The 21,727-nt window shown below is 44.6% G+C and overlaps 1 protein-coding gene across 1 annotated transcript in view; it reads left to right on the top strand.

The window, feature by feature from the left end:
- IFNAR1 (interferon alpha and beta receptor subunit 1) overlaps positions 1-21,727 on the top strand; it is a 229,840-nt gene that overhangs the window by 66,494 nt on the left and 141,619 nt on the right. The window contains exon 4 of the mRNA XM_085621378.1: positions 11,776-11,930. Coding sequence (XP_085477504.1) covers positions 11,776-11,930 — 155 coding nt within the window. The remainder of the gene's footprint in view (positions 1-11,775; positions 11,931-21,727) is intronic.

The following is a 21,727-nucleotide window of genomic DNA, read 5'->3' as shown; positions in this document are numbered from 1 at the left end:
ATTTGAAATGCTAAATTAGAAGAAAGTGATAAATATATCGATCCATAAGTACATTGAAAGTATATAGATGCATAAAGGAGGTAAGTATATGCAGATTAAAGATATTGATATAGGTACAGGGTGAGAAACAGGGTAGTGCATTGGATATGCTTTTTCAGGAGAAAAGTAACAGACACACAGATCCAAGTACATGGAGGTACATAGATGCACAATGGAAGCAAGTATATATGGAAATTTGGAGGCACTTGTGTTAAATAAGACTCATTTTGGGGTGACCCTGTACTTACTGCCTATAGAGTTTCAATAAATATTTCTGCGCGTTTCGCTGGCACATATCTGTCAGCTAAAATAGAACGTAAATTATTTCCACTGCCTGTAATCCATTCAAGGAAGAGGCAAGAAACGAGCCTGCCTTTGTGTACAGTGCTGTCAAATGTCTTCTTAGCAACACCTTCTTCAGTATGGTAATTTAATGTAGATCTGGGACTTTCTAGTCTCCCCCTATTGATTATCGTCCCTAGTGATTATGCATTTACAATTGGTAGGCTGAGGGTAATAATCTACAAAAAGGCAGTTTTAATCAGTGGTGGCTAGCATATTCCAAGGGTGGTGTTGCCGGGGGTTTGGGAGGCTTGAAGAAAAAAAATAATAAGCGCGATGTCCTTCTCCGTCGAGTGTCTACTCCGGAACCAGAAAACTACCCAATCCTGGTGCTGTTCTCAACGCATGAGAGCAGCGCCAGGATTGGCAGTAGTGGTCTTACTCAGCGCTCTCAAGAGCACTGGTGCCTGCGCTTTCTCTAACCCAGCTGTCTACGACAGCTAGGTTAGAGAAGTTTAAAAAGCGCATGTCTGGCTGGCCGTCCAAGACGGCCGGTCAAACAGGCATCCACATCTTAAAGTGCCCAGCTCCCTGCTGCTGCCACTCGGCAGCACTGGCCCACCCCAAACTATTAGTTCGGGACGGGTTGCTGAAAAAATAAAATGGTAATAAACTTTATTACCATTTTATTTTTCAGCTCTGGAGCTGGTGGGGTAATACTCCTCTGCTCAAATGGAGGAGCCGCCCCTGGTTTTAATAGTAACTGCAAGGTCTCCCGGTTTACAGTGCTCTGCTTTTGTAGATTGGACAAGGTTGTTACAACTAAACGGCTGCCTGGTTGAGACATTTTTCATCACAAATGATTTTCTTTGTGCTAGTCTGTAGCAGAGAGTTATGTCAGTCACTGACACTCATTTTGTGAGCATGGAAAGCCAGAAATTGTTTCTCCTCTGTCCTTTATCGTGCTTTTGGTTTCAAAATCTAACCGCGTATGTTTGTTTTTTAAGTATTGTGCCCTTAGGATTTGAAAAACTACCTTCCCGATCTTCTAATCCTCCAGTGTCCTTGCTTTAAAGGATGCCTACAGGTGCATACGCTTGTCCCATGACACATTCTAAAGGTCGAGGTAACCTTTATTTCACTTTTAACACCCACTTTCTAAAGCTAGTCCCCTTATAGGTAGCAAGATTACTTCTGCTCTTTTTTCTGGTTCAAGGGTTCTCCTCAAGACCATTTTCTTTTCACATGCCTGATGCTTTTCTGTCATGATGTAAGTTGCTTTTATAGTGGGGTTCTTCTGTACCCCATTTCTGGCAGCCAATTATTTGCATTTGGACTGTTTATAGGAAACAGTTATTTGTCTTCAGAGTAGTTATTTTCTTTATGCCACAAAATACCAAGGCTTTATTGCAGCAGAAAATAATGTCTAAACTTGCCTTCAAACCCTTCAGTAGCGTTAGAAATTAACCCTGTGTATATTATTGGTTTTTAACTTTAAATTTTTGCATGCCTGAATGAGGTAGTAGGAATGTCTTTTTCCACTGGTGAACCTGGTGTGCTTATCTGTGAGAAGTTTCAGTGTGTTGCTGTTTCATCAGAACCTCCGTAATTTGGCGTCAAGTCATTATATACACAAAAAGCGCATGTGCCCTAGAGGCCTACCTTTTTGGGAGCCTACCACCCTTGCTTCGTCAGGCAGTCCTCAATCATGGATGGTTCTCAGTATCTGCCCGGTTACTGTGGTGTGCCTACAGTCTCTCACAAAAAATGACAAAGAATTCTCTAGTGGCGGTCTGACCCTTTTTCAAGGTGTTTTAAGAAGAGTAGTTGTGGGAACAAGGGGAGGGTTGTCTAAATGAAAATCCCTAGCTCCTGCCAAGGTATATACGTAACATTTTATTTGTGGTGGAGGATGGATGATTAAAGAAGTAAAGGGACAGATGAGTCTAATTAGGTACTCCTGTCCATTCTAAGTCGACATGTTTCAGCCATGGGTGGCCCTCTAGGGATCTGTGGCTTTCTTCAGGACCGATAGGGAACCCTAAATGTCCCTATATTTTTCCCTATTGACTAGAATACACACACACACTCATGCCGGAGTATACAATACCAGAATCCTCATTTTGGGTTAGGTTCACCCATAGGAATTTCCTTATCTGTTTATACGTCCCTAATTATGAGGGTTAATTTCCCTGTGGAGGGGGGGCGATCTTGTAGTCACACATTCGTCACAGATTGCCCCCTGCACAGGTACCTAGTTGCGGATCCTGTCTCCTCCAAGCAGTCAAGTTATTTATATAAGCAACTTATTTTTATGTTGTAGTTAATTGCAGGCTATTGAACTTGTGATGTGTCATGGTAAGATGCCATGTACGGATGAGAAAGTAGTTTATTTTACGATGTCCTTCTAGCTGATTTAATGCCCCAGCACACACTATTTGTAAAACTAGAATTTGGTGCTGATGATTTTAGGATACTTTTGGGTCACACTCTAGTGTCAAAATCTCGGGCACAGCCCACTGTCTTTCTGCGTTCCTGAGTCCATCATTTTCCTATGTACCCGGTCACAATAGATTTCCTTCCAAGGAGACTCAAATGTTTAGTCCACCAGAAAGTGGTCTACATAAATTTGCTAAATGAGTTGCTGATCAGCAGTGTGCTGTGCTCTGCTGAGAGTGACATCTAACCAAAGTATGTCTGTGTGGGAACCTAACCCCAATAAACAACTCATCCCCAATATTTTAGCAACCTCAACTTTCAACCAATATAATTTGGCTCCAGACTCTCCAGTTGATCTAGCGGTTATAGACGTCACTTCTCATCAGAAGAAATGTGATTTAGCAGAGTTAAAGAGAATTAAATATTAGACATATAAAGGACTGAGTTCTGCACCAAAATAGAACAAAAAGGGTTTTTATTAAAGAATTGTAAAAAATGCGGTATAGCTAAAAAATCCATGGATTATCATGAAGGCCCAATTACAGAAGTACAGATAAATACAAAATCATAAAACTTTATATTCCCTTGTAAGGCATAATTTAAGCAAAAATTATCAAACTCACAAAGAGCATTGACAGCATGAAACGTTGCCTACAAGGAAAATGGTAAACCAAATCTCACGCAAGACAGAATCTTTGAGGTTTTTAAGACAAATCGCACAAGCAAATCCAGCATGGTATCAAAAACAACAACAATATAATTAGAAACTATGCAATTATTTAGCACTAACCCATTTCTTAAGGTAAGAGCACTTTTCCACTTGCTTTCTTCAGCAGCTGCCCCCTGGAGATGTATAATACAAATTAAGCATTTTTTAAACAATGACTTCTAGAACTGGCACCAACTCTTCTTCAGCGAAACTTCCAGCAGAAGTACTTAAAATTATACTTTTGGTACATCAGGGAAGTGTCATTCACAATATACGCTTACTAACAATGTTGTATATCACTAATACATTGACATCATTCACTTATTGCTCCGCTAATACAAGGGAAGGGATAGCTTTTTAGCGGGACACTGATTGTGAGGGTGAATTAGCAGGAGAAGTTGAATAGAAAACTAGAAATTGCATTTTTAAAAATAATGGCGTATTACAAGAAAATGTAGCATAACTATTTTTAGTATTATTTACACTTTTAAGTGACCTAGGTAGCTCCTTTCCAGTGCGACCTCATAGTTTGTCTGTTAAGACTTAATGATTCAAAAATAATTTTCACACAATATATATACATTTTGCATATTTTGAAAAATGTTATAACATCTTTTAGGTGAGGGCCCACACCGTGCAGTCACCCAACTAAGGACAGATGGCCACAAATTATATAAACATGGGGTACAGCCTTTTACCTTCAGCGCAATAAAGCAGGATGACTAATAGGCCTCCAAACTAAATAGACGCTTGGAACCCCTAGTTCCTCTTTCGAATCTGAGAGTCTTTGTAAGTAGCATGGATGAGATGCAAATGAGGGGATGCGGTATACCGTGCTGTGGGTTCCGCAGAGCATGTGAGGCCCCAAGAATTTGAGTTGCTGTGATTCGACAGCTTGGGCAGAGAAATAGCATTCTCCTGGTTCTGCTGCATGTCCCTGTCATACATACCTTTCTTCCCTTCCCTTCTGCTGGCCATTGTAGCAATAGTGTTGTATGCCTGGTTCTGATTCAGAGAATTCTCCATGGGACCAGTTGGGACAGGTCCGCTTACGGCCTGAAAGGATGCATCAGTTTAAAAAACACACCTGTGGCAAATGGCAATGCCACAGCATCACTAAACAAAGGAGACATGCTGGGTTACCATCCCCAGCCCTTATGAACGGTTCTAGCAAAAGGGGGCTGATACCCTGCACTCGTACCTGATTGGCTGAAGAAAAGTGAGTTGAATCCACTAGTCATGGTGATACTATGGGATGTCTGCTATCACCATGTGAAATGGACATTGAGAGCATAATGGGATGTTTCTAAGACACCACATTTCAAATAAGATGTGCTTGAATCCAATTGGATTGACACAACAAAAAGGTCAAGACATGCATCACTTCACTTATGTTTTAATTTTGCATTTCAAGCTACAAAAATGATTAACCTTTGCTTCAAGTGGAATCTGTGCCACACTAGAGAGGGTATACCAGGTACAGGAATATTGGTTGCATCTCATCAATAGTTGACACCAGACTTCAGCGATAGTGGGGGAAGAGGTGGTACATTGACATTTGTGCTGAGATGCATATTTTGAGGATCAATACCAGGAGTGTGGAGTGCTGGTGAAACCTGTGATGACATTTATTTCTCTGCTCGACCAAACATGATGGTTCCAAAGAACAGGCACTCTCACCTACATCCACCACCAGAACTGAGCGATAAGAAGAGCTCACTACATCATCAAGGTTGAACAACATTTGCAGCATAGCCTGTCTGAGGTGCCCTTCCAGACCCCTCTCCCCTACGAAATTTACATGCTGCTGTTCAAGTGTTGATCTATTTTCTTGTGAGGCGGGGACTAAACTTAATTTTAGTGCATTATTGAAGGCTGAAATATGAATAAAGATATACACTTGTATATAGTCAAATGCCACTTGTGGTCAAAAACTTTGTGCCTCATTTGGACATAATCTCTACCGGAGTGATTTACACCATGGCACCCTTCAAGCTTAAAGCAAACGCTGCTGCTCACCCTTATCATCTGCAACTGTTATTGCGTAAGAAATGCCAGAAGTGAACCTTCTTCTAGGCGGCAAGAAAAATAATTTGTAACTGAAGGACAAATCGAAAAATACATGGTGTTTGGAGTAGAATATTAGCATAGTGTATATGTAAATGAAGTTAGTTAATGATCACAAGACAAGCAGATCAAAGTCAATAATACACGAAGCATTCAGCTGATGTGTGCATTTAAGAACTGCTCATTTTAAACATTTTAAAAACTCTTCTGCACTCTGGTGCTCCAGTAGGAGCTTGGCACAGCAGGTTCCATATAGATACTCCTTCTGCTGCCAGGTGTAGTACTATGTTGGGAAGTAGGCAATTCTTGTTACAAGGAGTGCCTCTGAACCACTGTGATTCCCGAGCTAACTGCTTGACGATCTAAGCTCTGCAATATACTTATACTTCTGAAATTGTCTTTTTGTGTAAATTTTTGTATTGAGGTTTTTAGGTGAAAGGAGGGCATCTTCAGAATTTCTTTTAAGAATGTGTCAGTATTTATTAAAATATAGCATTTCTTCATTGTACTTATAAGGCTAACGAGTGAAAATAACCCTAAAAACAAAATGCATACGTTTTTTTTATCCACAATCTCAGGAGAACATCAATGCACTGCACAGATTCCATATAACACCTGACATGCATCAGTGTTTGGTATTTGTAAGTTCCATCGTTTGTCAACATTAGCCCAAAAGGAGATCCCCCCCATCATCATTCTCCTCCTTCACTATATAGTTTGGTTGGTGTGACCAGATTGACAATGTCCACTACTGTGGACATTTCTACATCCTCTGGTTAGATGTTGATGTAGTGGACAAGATAACATAATCCTTAGCATGGTACTTGTGGCTAAGTTAGGGACGGTAATTGTTCACCACTGCTGTTATGTTATGTTAAAAATTCTAATAGAGCGCATGTAGACCGATTGGTTTCTTGGCGCTGGTGCAGGAAAAGTATCTGTTGTGATGCTAGTTACCAGTATTTGGCTTGATTTTGCCTCCCAATACGACTAAGGCACCACACTTGAAAATAAAAACAGTGATGGATGGAATGTTTGAATTAACCTCAGCCACTGGTAGTTGCTCGGTCCTCAGCCGGGTCACTGATAATCTAGACAAAGATCGTCGATATGCAAATCAGACTTGGTCTTGTTCCAATAGGAATGGTCCAGTCAAAACTGAAAGGCCTGGTCCTTCTAGCAGGAACACAAGCAGTCCTGAAACGGTTTCATACTATTTTGGATTCTTCAGTGAGTTGCACCTCGAGTCCAATGGCATGTAACCCACATATGGGCATACCCGCTACACATGAGGTGACTCATAAAAACAAAAAGGTGATGGAACGCTTGAATTAATCTTGGAAACCAGTTTCATTCTTCTTACTCTTGCTGCATATAAATACATAATTGGCAGTGCCAATAGGTCTGGTTTATGAATAAAAGTGCCTTTTGGGTCAGTGACGGGCTTAGGCACTGAATAAGTCACCATACGTGTACTCCACCTTTCATCTTTACACTCATGCATCCATTCATCAACCCAGTGGCTCATTCTTGCATTCACCCTCTGACACAATCGTAATAAAACACACACAAACTTAACAACATATGCACGATAAATTAAAAGAATACACGTTGAAAAAAGAAAACATGCTGCTGTCTAAACATGAAGGCATATGCTTGTAATAATGAAAATAAATATAGCAGCGGATGTACGTCTTGCAGAGGTATTGTAATAGTTCCAGCACGGCTGCCACATTTAGAACCAAAAGACACACAAGTGATGGACGAAATGCAGAACAAATCAAAACATTCACACCCAGTCAAGAGATCTGGGTTAAATCCATCATTCTTTTGCTCACCATGCCACCCCACTTTAGACCTGGCCATATGCAAATCAGTCTTGACCATGTGCCTCATGGGAACAGTCCAGCCCGAACTGCTAAGCCAGGTCCTTCCTGGACCGGAAACAAGCATCCTAGGACCGGTTTCGGGGTTTCCCCTCTTTAGCCAGGATAGCTTGGACCTGGCCTGGCAGTTCGGGCTGGACTGTTCCCATTGGGGCGCAGGGTCAAGACTGATTTGCATATGGCTGGGTCCAAACTGAAATGGCATGGTGAGCAAAAAACTATGGATTTAGGCCCAGATCTATGTACTGGGGTGAATGTATGACATTGTTCTGCATTCTGTCCATCAGTTGTTCTTTTTGCATTTGTCACCCAAGTGGGACGGGTATGCCCAAACGTGGGTCCTGTGCTCTCCATGCCACTGGAATCAAGCTATCCTGGCTGATGAGGACTGAAAGCCCGAAACCGGTCCTAGGATGCTTGTTTCCAGTTCAGGGAGGACCCGGACTAGCAGTTCGGGCTGGACTGTTCCCATTGGGGTGCAGGGTCAAGACTGATTTGCATATGGCTGGGTCCAAACTGGAATGGCTGGGTCCAAACTGGAATGGAATGGTGAGCAAAAAACTATGGAATTAGGCCCAGATCTCTGTACTGGGGTGAATGAATGACATTGTTCTGCATTCTGTCCATCAATTGTTCTTTTTACATTTAGAACCAACGTGTTGGCCGTCTTGAACTTGTAAAACAAAGATTCACAATGGACAACAGCATTCCAAAAAGGTCTCCTGGTTTAGAGGAAGTGGCCACATGGGATGCAGCTTGCTACAGATGAAATGAGCAGCAAGCAAGTGACCCATTAGAACTTCTGGGAGAGCTGTAGTATTGTCTTACGATATATTAAAATAAAAAGAGGAGAAACAAAGAAATGAAAGGGGAACTCTAAAAGGAGAACATTGAAAACTAACGAACTGGTCAACCAGCCCTGTTACTGAATCACACTCCTTTGCAGATGGATGTACACATGTGAACAGAAAATGTCATCATTCACTGGGCAGGAGAGCCAATGACTGATGTGAACTGAACCATTACCCCATGAAGTATGCTATCATGGAAGGAATCAGAGAGTAAATGACATTAAAACAGACCAATTGCAGAAAAGAGCTGAACCAAAAGCCCTCTATGTACCTGTATGGATATATATTTATGCATAAAGTTTTTCTTCGTTACGAGATCCTGGCAGACTCCTAAGAAGAGATTCTAGCAAAAATGATTGCATTGCTTATCTTATCCACCTAAGCTTTGTCAGAGGCAGTAACCAACACCAAAAGCTTTCCCTACAAAGGTAATTTGACATTTCATTTAACAAAATACGTATCTGCAGGCTTTAATACAGAGCAATAACAATTCATCCTTAAAATCCTATTGACTTTAAGATAATGCTTTTTTATAATCAAGATATCGGACCTCCTGCATTTATCATGACGTTTCATAATAAATACATCAGACCTATGACATCGAAATATTATTTCCTAGTGAACCAACCATTGGCTTGTCACCTTAAGCAACTCAAACTTACTATGTTGATTATAGCCTTCCCATAAGGCAACGATCGGGTAGATCGAAATTTAATTACAAATATGTGCACAACACAGTTGTCAAAACAATATAAAAAATCCCTACTAATGCAGCCTCATAAGGATTACCATAGTGAAATCGTCTATCCCCATGGTTGGCTCATTTGGGTCACCAGCACCAAAACCCTTGCCTATAAGGTAATCTGCAAGATTTCATGCAAGAAAATACGCACTGTATAATAACAATTTGTAGCTTTTCCTTTTAAACAGATCACACCTATAAATCCAACATAACTTTTCCCAGTGTTACCAGTGTATTGATAAGGCCTCTAGCCTTTACCAATGACTTGACACAGTATTTAACACAGGCCTGCTCAAGTGAGCAAAAACTGGCCACCATCATGCACACAGTTGTAAAATTACAAATATTTATACAATTACAGTTGACAAAACAACATACATCTGTAACATGGTGTGACAGCAATCCACTGTGAGAGGCCTATTGTATGTTCCATATGCTTTTCATACTAAATAACCCATCCCTACTGCCTATGTTATAACGTTTCATAATAAACAGGCCCGACCTATGGCATTTGGCTTAACATTTCCTTGCACACTAACAAAGCTTATAGCCGTTATCATCGGTTTGTTGCAATAACCTACTCAGGCTACTGTGCTGGGCATAACGTTTCCCACAAGGCAACTATCAGGCATACAGTCATAAAATTGCAAATGATTGCAAAATTACAGTTGGCATATTAAAATACTCTTCAAACAGGGCTTATCAAGGATTCTCACAGCGGGCAGCTATACACATGGTTTGTCAGAGGGGGTAACCAACACTAAAAAACCTTTACTACTAAAATAGTTTTTAAGATAGCATGTAATAAAAACCCAATATTTAGGATTTATTTCAGAATAATAGCAATCCCCGTGTATACTTTTGCATGCCAGCCCTACTGCCTTAATCATACCTTTTCATAATAAATAATCAAACTTGTATCCTTTCATTGGCATGTAACCTAAATCAACTCGAGCCTACTGCACTGAGCGCAAGCTTTCTACAAGGCAATCTTCCATAAAAGTACAAATGTATACAAAATTACAGTTGACAAAGCTAAATACTATCTCTCCAAAGAGAGCCTAGCAAGGATTATTGTAGTGCATATCTGCTATCCCTGCGGTTTGTTTGGATAAATCACAACCCCAAACCCCTTGCCTACTATGGTAATATGTGAAGGCTTTAGCACAGTGTAATAACAATCCATTCTTAAAAGTCTGTGCTTTTCACAATAAGTAGGTTTGGCCTACTGGCTTTGATATACAAAAAAATTAGAACACTGGAATGTTGGGAGCTCCCTTGAAAACAATGGAGTGCTCCGGGCTTCTAAGGCCCGGTAGAAGGCAGAAGCGCCAACATTTCAATGTTGTGCTTCAGCTGTTGCTGTGAACAAAGATTCAATCCCCTCGGGCTCCTTGAGGGCTTTGTTTTATTTGTTAGAACATTCTGCCCTCTAGTGTGGGAATGATCTAATAGCCCTACAGCTCTCCATACCTGGGCTATACTGGCATTAAAGTCCCACTCCCTTGTTAAAGGCCCTCACCTTCGGCTTGGGCTTTTAACACTGGAGCAGGCCTTTAATGGCCGGTATAACCCGCTACGGTGGGCTATAAGGCTATAATAATAAACAGAACAAATGTCTGAAAGCATGACTTTTACAAATGAACCGATGAAGCATTTACCCTTTACCATTGACTTTATACCTTACCCAACACTTGCCTAATCAAGTGTATGCAAACGGACAAGCACAATGAATACAGTTATAAAATTATAAATGTGTAGAAAAATTAATGCTTGTAAAACAACATACAGCCCCACTCAAAAGTGCCTGAAAAGAATCACAGTGAAAAACCCCAGGGTTTGTATGAATAGGAGGCCAACACTACAGTAATCTGTGAGATTACAAGCAACAAAATCCCTATCAATAGGCTTTAATATAGAGTAATAACAATCCACACTTTAATAACTATATTGACTTTAGCACATGCTTTTCACAATATGTCAAGCCTAATGCCTTTATCATAACATGTCATAATACACAGAACAGGCCATCAGCCATGGTCTTTGGCTTGTCACCATTACCAACTCAGTTCTGCTCTATCGAGTATAAGCTTTACCACAAGCTGAAAGCACGCAGTAAAATTTCTAGTTATCTAAGACACTTTAATAGCAGCATTGTGTCCCTGAAAATCCAAGCTCAGGCAGGTGTATAAATAAAACAATCACAGTTCTGTGGAGGGAGAACACTTTTCTGTGGAAGTACACAACTTCTGCCCAGTCAAAACATCTACTCCTTTCTCCCAACATATGGACGGAGCCAAAGCTCCTCTCTTGGTGTTTCCCACATAGTTGTCTGCCGACCGCTGCGCAGTCAAGCCAGACCACAAAAATGGCTTGTTTTATGAATGTTATGTACTAAGATATAAAAGGGTAAAATTCTCATCATGCTAGTGAAAATGTGTTCTTCCTAAGTAGTCTCTCCAAAGATGCATTTCTCTTGTAACCCTTAATATGTTCATTTTTAATAGGCTGCACATGTCCCTTTGATCACCAACAGAAGAAAATACATGGATGGAAATTGTGTTTCTAGTGGAAATAATGAATTGTCATGAATCCAAAATATAGAACATAGGTTTGGAACTTAAAGTTGACTTGCTTAGTGATCTTTTTTAATTATGTTTGCGGATGTGTGCTTTAGTTGCAATATTTACCATGAAAATGCCTTTAATCATATTGAATGCACTTGCTTTCATCTAAAGGTTTATTTTTTTGTCTTTTTAGCTCAGGTCGGCCCACCTACAGCTGTGCATTTAGATTCCGACAGTGACTTGATAGATATCAACATTTCTGCACCAGGAAGTTTAAAAAGACCAATATTTGATCCATCAGACTTCCGTTATAAGTTGGTCATGTGGAGAAATGATTCTAATGAAGAGGTAAAGTGCAGTTCTAGCACTTGAATGTCAGCAAATCATTTTTATAGTAATTTAAGATCTGTCACCTGTTTTGGTAGCATCTACTTATTTGTCTCTCAGAAAGGTGTTTTTAATATTTATGTTGTTCCATGACATAGTAGAATGAAGCCTATCTATGATATGCATGAGAAGAGTGTGGCACTTTATATACCAACTCTGCAAAGTTAATGGAGCTGATCATTTGAGAGGTAGCGGAGGTGTATAACATTTTGTCTGTAGGGTTGTATACATTTTTCTTGGTGTTTGTCATATTCTTGAACACAGATTTACAACATTGATCATACCACAATAAAAAAATAAAACCACCACCCTCGCCCCCCATTGCTGGACAAGATGACCTACTTCATCCAATATCATCTAAATCAGTTTAGAGGAAAGATGCATGCAATATTCTACCAAAAGCTCAACCACCCGTCCCCATCCCACCTCACTCCCGCCCACACAGGTGTCTTAACAAATGTACCTGTATCATACCGGTGCTGTCTTGTATGACCTTCACAGTGGCCTCGCATTGGGCAGTTCAAGCAACTCAGCGAGCATCGCCACCCATGGCTGCAAATCATCTGTACACGTTTCTCTGCTGGGTTTCCACATATGACTTCCTTCTGCCACAACCCACTCTGCCATATCTCTCAGCCAGTCATCCAGCAGCGGCCGGCCAGGGGAGATCTATCAGATTGATATCCTACATTTAGTAAACACCAACCCCAGTAGTATGAATTTCTGACTACTTTTTTTTTTGTGTTGCGGGACCAGACCAAGCAAGCACGGTCTGTTATTTTTGGTGATGTTCCAACCTGTGGCCCCATTTAGCCTAGTAAGCACTTTCTGCCAGTAATCATCAGTTGCAGGACACCCCCAGACCATGTGTAGAAAATTAGCTCCAGCCATTAAACAACGTGGACAGGAGGACGCTCTTCTCTGGTTAAATAGCATGCAGCGATTTAGGAGATACATTCTCCTGGAGCACAACATTATACTGTATTATTTGAATCTTGCGTGAGTGGAGGTCTCCTTCATGCCCTTGTGTATAGCCCCTCATTCTGTATCTGTTAGAGGGTCTACCAGGGTCTCATGCCAACTACCCTGTATCATCAGAGTGTGTGACAGAGAGTCCTCCAAAAGGGCCCTGTAAATGTCAGAAATCAACTTCCTTCCACAAGCCATATTAAGAAAATTAACTAGCGTCTGTGATTCCGGAGATACCTCTGGCAATGTTGGCCAAATTCCCCTTGCTGTAGCTGAAGTCTTAGTGAATTGTAAGAACTGCCCCGGTCTCAAGTTAAAGGTGTTCATTGCTTCTGCCAGTGTAACAAATCTGTCATTGAGGTATAGGTCAAAATCAAATCAGGTGTTTGTTAAGCGCGACTACTCACCCGTAAGGGTTTCAAGGCTCTGGGGGGTGTGGGGGGTGGGGGGGTTTGCAGGTTTCAGTCCATCAAGGAGGGGGTCCGTCGAAGAGCCAGGTTTTGAGGTTTCTTGCGAAGATGGGGAGCGATGTTATCTGTCTGAGGTGGAGTGGAAGTTCGTTCCAGGCTCTGACCGCGCGGAAGGAGAAGGAGCGGACTCCCGATCCGGTCTTTCTGGTACGGAGGACCACGGCATAGGAGAGCTGGGCTGATCGTACGGTCCTTTGGGGTGCGTGGAATTTGAGTCTGCTATTCAGGTATGCTGGTCCGGTGTCGTGGAGGGCCTTGGGAGCGTGGGTTAGCATCTTGAAGGTGACTCTCGCTTCAAAGGGGAGCCAGTGGAGTGTGCGCAGGTGCTGGGAGATGTGGCAGTGTCTTGACAGGTTGGGGACCAGTCCCGGAGAGACTCACAACCCTGAGCCTGCCATTAATCAATGGACAGTATTTGTGTGATATTTGCGAAGGGGCTCAATATCCAAATACACACTTCTGGTGCAAATACACATTTCCAGTCCATACGGTGTGTGTCACTGCACTTGCCTGACTACCCTCGGCTATATATCCGATACACCTGACCAACCACGTATGGCACGGAGCTAGGGACACCCTTCCCCATCATCACGAGCTCAGGCAGGGATACCTCCCCATATGAACCCTCCAGGAACCGTTTCTCCCAGTTTCCTCCATCCAGCCAACGTAGCTCATGTTGCAACTGGGCAGCCAGGTAATAAAGCTCCATGCATGGCTTCTTCATTCCCCCCTGTTTCCAAGTCGGTTTGTCTGTGGCCAGGCCCACCCACTTCCTCCCGGTTGCCCACAGCAATTTTACGATCCGTTTTATCTATTTCAACAACAACCTTCTAGGGATAGCATACATGGTACCCTGGAAGATATATAAACAACAAGGTATGATAATCAATTTGACCAATGCTTTCTCACCCATCCGGAGTATTGAAAGTGTTCCAAAATTACACCGATGGTTTCAAGCCATCTATTACTCTGCCTGTTTTTAGGGTAGTGAATGACTAAGCATCCCTAGTTATTCTGATCGCAAGGTATCTAACGCTGGAACTTTCCCACGGGAGACCCACATTCGGGAGTCTCTGTTATGGAACCTCGCCCAGAGCCCTCAATGGGAATAATTTGGATTTAGCCCAGTTCACATAGAGTCTTCATATCTCCCCAAGCTCCAACAGGTTAGCCAACATAATAGGGACAGAATATTCAGATTGACGCAAATACACCAGAGCGTCATCCCTGCACAAGGATACCATGTGTTTGTCTGCCCCTATATCTACGTCCTAGTCAAGCAAAACTGGCCTCAACCTGCATGCCAGCAACTCCATTGGCAATGCAAGGAGTAGTGGTAACAGTAGGCAGCCTAGCCTGGTCCCTTGTGTAGTGAGAAGCGCTGCAACACCGTTATTCTGATGCGTACCCGCGCCATTGTGCCACTTTATAGTAGCTTTACTCATCAGATAAAGGAATCGCCGAAACCCAATTCCTTAACACCTGCCGAAGAAATTCTCAGGCGATAGAGTTGAACGCCTGCTCTGTGTCAAGCAGTGTCAAGGAATACAAGTTGTCCGACAGGAGTGGGGTGTGCAAGATTAGAGAAAGATGTCATAAGTTACACAATGTATTCCGGCAGGGTATCAAGCCGCATTGATCTTCGTGAATCAAGGTCAGAAGATATTACAGCAATCTGGATGCCAGAATCTTACTATGGATCTTTACTTTGACATTCAGCATCGAGAGAGAGTGATAGGATTAAACCTCCTTAACATCCTTATCAGGTTTAGGCAGCATTAATATGAGTGCCTCCCTTCTTCGACTTGGAAATACATCACAGTCATGGGCTTCATTGTAACCTGCTAATAAACCATCTGTAAACACCCACGCTTCTTTCTGATATAGCTCAGCCAGGAGTCTTCAAGGCTCTGATCACTGTTACAATTTCTTCCTTGATGATAGGAGCGTCCAACTGCTCCCGACCCTCACCTGGGAGACGGGCCAATGACAGACCGAACAAGTAAGCTGTCGCTCCCCAGCAGGGCCCCCGGTTTGTGCAGCATACACCTTCTGCAAATTTGGTGCAAATAACTATGTGATGCCTTGTTGTGTATACAAATCCTTCCCTTACACGTCCCTCACCCCAGTAAAGGAAACCCTCTGGACCTTGTTTTTTAGGAGAGTGGCAAACACCTTACCTGCTTTGTCTCCCTCCGCATGGAGTATCTGTACATGGTTGGTATGAACAAACGTATCCAGATGGTCCCAAGTCTCTGATAATTCCCTCTTACACTCCTTCCATTCCAGCAACCTTCCCGGTTGTGCAACTACATCCCTCCAGGGTACCTAAACGCTTCTCCTGCAAATCCAGTGTCTGCAGGAGTTGTTGCTTAACGCCATAAACTGCCGCCATACACTCCCCAGGTAAAACCACCTTCATGGCAACCCATTCAGTGGATCTGTGAGCAGTACTTTTCCAGTTCTCATTTAAAAAATGGTCCAGTACTTCTGAAACGGTGTGAGCAAAAAACGGGTCAGACAATGCCTTCATCCTCATTTTCCACAGCAGGACCTTCTGGGGTCCTCGTACCCACACTGTAGGTGATCAACAATAGGGAATGGTCTAATAAATATTGCACCAAATAAGTTATATCTGCCACATTATGTACCATACTAATGGACACCAAACAATAATCCAAGCTACCATGTGGCCCTGTCACTGGAGTGTAACACAAATAGATCCAGTCTTGGGGTGACAGACATCCTGCAACCCCAGTCCTCCCATGAACTACCGAAGGGAACTTGTCATGGCAAGCATAGTGTCTGTCTTCAGTGGAGAGCGATCCGCAGTGCCGTCCAACTCACAATTTAGATCCACAAACAAACAACAGTTCCTCTATACCCAAGTAATCAGCAGCTGCTTTCATCACTGTCCAATTAAAACTGGCATCATCTACATTAGATGTGTATATGCTCATGAAACATATCTGTCTAGCATCAAGGATCCCGAATAGAATCACATACCTTCCCTCAGTGTCCACTTTCACCTCTCTGGTGCAAAATGGAGTCCCTGGTGCCACCCAAATCAAGATCACCTGTGCAAAGCTAGAATAGAAGGTCGCAAATATTTGTCCCCTCCGTCTCCATCCCAGATGTCTTATACAATCCATATGCGCGTCTCCTGGAGAAAGGCCACTGAGATCCTGTAGCAGCTCAAATAATAATACACTCAATGCCTTTTGGTCATCTGACCCAAGCCGTGGACGTGCCATGTTAGGAACTTCCACTTCGGTTCCATTTGATATTAGGTGTCATAGTCCATTTTGCACCAATCTCCATGCATGCTCTCAGCCTTTCCCAAAGCCATACAAGTCTATACATGTAGGAAAAAGTCCTCCACATTAGAGCAATTCCAGTACCCCGAAACTCAACAACAAACATCATCAAGAACCCCAGAAACTCCCCCCCTAACTTCAGACAGTGAACCCAAACAACTCTGGCCCACAACTAACAGGCTGATAAGTAGCATCCACTGCCCCATCCACTCCACAGAGGCCTGGGCCTCAACCTCCACAGGAGTAACTCGCAGAGAGCGTACCATCCAGCGGGAGTGTCAAAGCCAGAAGGGCGCACAAAACTGCCCGTCCACAATTGGCTAAATTCTATGTGCATCTATGTTGCAGGTAAGTAATAAAGTATTTTCCCCTATTCGTCCCACATTGAGCATATACCATTGCAGTCCATAAATCATTGCAGTTGTACCACAGGAGCCAGCCAAACCACAGCAAATAGCACCACCCTGGTAATCAACTATGTCCAACGGTGCATAGTTTGCGAGCTCTGTCGGCCGAGCACAAAATCCTTGTCAACTACCTGTTTCAAGAGCCTATCCAGCGACGATGTGGAGCACAATCGCCTTGGCTCATGACACCGGAGCCGCCTGCCCGGAGGAGAAGCGCTCACACGAGTTTGGGAGCGCCCCTGAGCTGCGTGGGCTGTTGGCTCCTAGCGAGCTCCGTGGAGGGCTGGGGCCTGGGCGCGGTGGCATGCCGAAGCTTCTGCAGCAGAACCCCATCGGTGCCCTAGCCGTACCTGCGATGCCCAGGCCCGGCGGGCGCTGATCCAGTGACCGACTCCCTGCTGCTGGCGGCAGACAGAGACCAGGTGCCCAGACGAGTGCCACAGCAATGGAGATTCAGCTCCTAAGCCGCAGGGGTGCGAGCACTGCTCGAGCCTCGGCGTGAGAGGGCGCATCGCAGGGAAGCCACCGCCGCAGAAGCATTCTGAAGAGATGGGACCCCAGTCGGAGCATGGGGATACGGACATGTACACTCCCCAGGCAGCTGATGGAGCAAAGTGGAAGGTATCGCGGTCGCCCGGTGGGCACCTCACAGCCACTTTCCTGCTCTTGGATTAGGTGGCAGCCTGGAGGCAAACGGAGGGGAGAAGGCAACGGCTTCCACTCGGGAGGGGGCGCGTAGCCACTGTCCGCCTATTTCTTGCGCGGCCTGAGCGGCTTACATAGGACAGGACAAAGACTATGGCACTGTAGCTAGCGCACTATCAGACCGGAGGTCGGGCTGCAAGTGCCCTCCTCGCTCACTCCTGGTCTTCTCTTCCCTACCCACCACCCCCCGGCCACCACAGATATTGCTGGACAGCACCAGGCAATATATGAACCTCCCCTTCCCCTCTTTCTGTTTGCCTGGTAGTATCCGGGTGGCCCGCTGGGTAGCACCAGCGAGTGACATACCAGCTCCCAGGGACATGAAATACAAACTGTGGGAGATTACTTAACCTTGATCTGCATGCAAACGGTGCCAACTGGGGCTACACGCCGCCTGGAGCCACGGGGTGTCAGCGCCATAGCCCTCACCATAACCTGAATGGGTGGCCATCTTGGAAGTATCAACAGATAGCTGGTGCAAACAAAGGCCTTCTCATCCCTCACTGCCGCCATGGACATATGAGGGGGGAACCAGACATCCAGTAAGTAGGTGAGGGAAGCTGGCGAAGCCATTGACCACTGCGATCCAATCAAGCACTGGCAAGCGTTGCTGTCTCGGTTGAGGGAGAACACACCACACGCCAGTCTTCCTCCCGTTCTCACTCCCCACAGTTCGAGGGGCCTACAGGCAGCAACCATACCCCCACAACATGGGGAAGCCAGATGGACGCCAGTCGAAGCTTCTCTTCGAGAATAAACTCACCACTAAGCAGATGGAAGCTGAGGAGGAGGCCGCGACCACCTCCCACACTCCAGGGAAACCCAGTGACCAAGACCAAGACCTCAAAGAGATCATGCTGATAGTCAAATCCAGCCTAAAAACCATTGATGCTAAGCTGGACATCCTCACGGTGCGCCTAGACAAGATGAAGACAAGGGTGGACGCGCATGACTCCCGTCTGGATCATCTGGAAACAAGAGTGAGTGAATGGGATGATGCTCAAGCCGCCACATCTGAACATCTCCTACGCATGGATAAGGTCATGGAACTCATAAAACAGAAAAATTAGGACATCGAAGTGCACTCAAGGAAAAACAACCTTTGCATTATTAGACTGCCAGAGTCCACCGCCATTTCGCTCATGGAGGACTTTGTCGAAACACTACTACGCGACCTCTTTGATGCGGAGCTGTCCACGGTTTTTATCGTTGAGAGAGCCCACAGGGCACTGGGCCCACGCCCACCCCCAGGAGCGCAGCCTCAGCCAGTAGTGGCCTGGCTACTAAACTACAGGGACCGGGACACGGTTCTCCGCTTGGCCAGTGAAAAGGGCCCAATCCAACATAAGGGCGACTGTATATCATTTTTCCCTGACTTTACCATAGTGGTACAAGCAGCCAGACACGAGTTCCTACCAGCCAAAAGATTGCTATAACAGGCGAACCTGAAATATGCCATGCTGTATCCTGCCAAACGGCGCATAGTGCAAGAGGGGAAAACCCACCACTTCCCAGACCTGAAGCAGGCTCTTAAGTTTGCCAAGAAACGGGTACAGTCCAAACCAGAGCAATCCACACCCTTGCACGCCAAGACCGAAGCCCGGTTGAGTGACCATGATTAACAAAGCGTACCACCTATTGTTCTCCCTTCATGTAGATGCAGACATTGCCTGGCTTGGGCGGACATAAACGCCTTAAATGGCTGCCTAGTATTGGCTCTAGTTTCTAAAGAGTTGAACCACTGATTACTTCCGAGCTAACTCGAGGGCTCCTGTAGCTTGCTGTAATTGATCCTTTTACGATTTGGGCTCCCTTACTTGTATATTTATACTCTGCCACTCAAGCGGGTTAGTTTTAAGTGGCAATCCCACGACCCCCAGGGATGATTCCCATATGTTTCAGAGGTGGGGGCGGGAGGGTTTTTCTCAACCTGATTGGGGGGGGTTAGTGTGGGAGGGGGAGCGGGCATGGGGTGTTTACTGTTGTTTTTGAAGTTGTGTTGCCAAACTATGATATGGCTATCACGATACCGTGCACTGACACACGTTACACCAAAGACTGTGTGTACACACACACCAGAAGTGATATCCTACACTCCGAATACCACGCGCCCTTTAAATGCACCATGTACTTTAGATGTACACATGAGTAGCCCAGCCTCGGTAAAGATAATACCATGGAATGTCAGGGGCCTTAATGGTAACAGAAAAACATGCCTGGTGCACGCCTATCTTCATAGGCACCATATTGACATTTGTCTTCTTCAAGAGACGCACTTGTCCGGCCGAGCTCTCCCCCTGTTGCTCACAAGAGGATGGGGCATCACATACTCAGCTACTTACTCTAAGTACGCTAGAGGTACATGCATTCTTATCCGCAGGGGCTTGTCCTGGGTTAAAACACAATGCATCAGTAACACCGAAGGGCGCTACCTTATTTTGGCGGGCACACACTATAATCACCCGGTCACACTTTCGACAATTAATGACCCCAATGGTGACGACCTTGACTTCTTCACCAAGGTCTGGCACCAGATCTCTAACATCGGCTCACAGACTGTGATCTGGTGGGGTGACTATAATTTCCTATTACTGAATACCATGGACAGGGAGGGCAGCTCTAGACGCCCACACCCACAGGCCGTTCGTGTCTAAAACACCATCATTAAAGACAACCACCTGGTGGATGTTTGGAGGCGCACCCATCCCAACACCCGCGCGGGCACATGTTTCTCCTTGCCTTGCAGCATAACGCATGGTCCAGGATAGACTACTGGTTGATAACAAGGTATCTTCTATTATGGCAACCGGTGGCCGCTCACCTACCACATACACTCTCAGATCACGCCCCTTACAGCTAATCATACATGCACCAGGCACCCCCTCAAGAGCGTTTTCCTGGCGCTTACCCTCTGGAGCGCTAAGGGACTCTGCCTTCAGGGAAGATGTCCGCACGGCAATTCAAACCTATTTTGACCAAAACACAGGCTTGGGTAATTCACCTGCTATGCTTTGGGACGCCTTCAAGGCGGTGAATCGGGGCGAATGTCTGGCCAAAAAGCATGGTGTTTTGAGATCTATTCGTACAACGCTCAAGGTGCTCGAGAAAGACATTTCTATATTGGAGGCCTGTTTCCACATCTCCGGGGAGGCTACCGTTATGGCGCGAGAAACTATCTGAATACCAAGAGGAGGCCATCAGGGAGACCCTATTTCTGGGCAAAGAGACCCAAACATGCAGATATGGGAAGGGGGATCGCCCTGGTAAAACACTAGCCAGATTACACCAAAAGCCACATGCCACGTCCTACATTGCTGAGTTGTTAGACACGGAAGGTCAGTGACATACCGCCGCAACAGAATTAATGCAGATAATGGTAGAATTCTATGCTGAACTGTACTCCACTGCTCAGGCTGCCCGCCCCTGACCTGCAAAAATACTTCGATGAAATCGAACTGGTATGGCTATCAAACTCCCACAGGGACTTCCTAGACTTCCTGATCACTTTGGAGGAAGTTCAGCAGGCAAACGCTGGACTCTCCCCAGATAAGGCCCTGGGGCTGGATGGGTTCCCAGCAGCATTCTATAAAGAAGAATACTCCTATCTCTTGGCACCCAGGCTTCTGGACATCTACCTCGACACCCTGGAGGTGGGCCAGCTTCCCTCCCTAGATGCGCGAGGCCGTAATATTTACACTTCTCAAACCAGATAAACCGGCCCACAGCTGCGACTCATACAGGCTGTTATCACTCATAAATATCGACAAAAAATTATTTGCCAAGGGTCTGGCGAACAGACTCCAACTCCTGCTACCGGTAATGATTAGATCTGACTAATCGGTATTTATCCTCGGGCGTTCGACATCACACAATCTCCGGGCTATGTTCTC

Source organism: Triturus cristatus, chromosome 8, assembly GCF_964204655.1.
Source record: "Triturus cristatus chromosome 8, aTriCri1.1, whole genome shotgun sequence".
In the NCBI taxonomy this organism is placed as follows: domain Eukaryota; kingdom Metazoa; phylum Chordata; class Amphibia; order Caudata; family Salamandridae; genus Triturus; species Triturus cristatus.
This window is presented reverse-complemented; position numbering and strand designations above follow the sequence as displayed.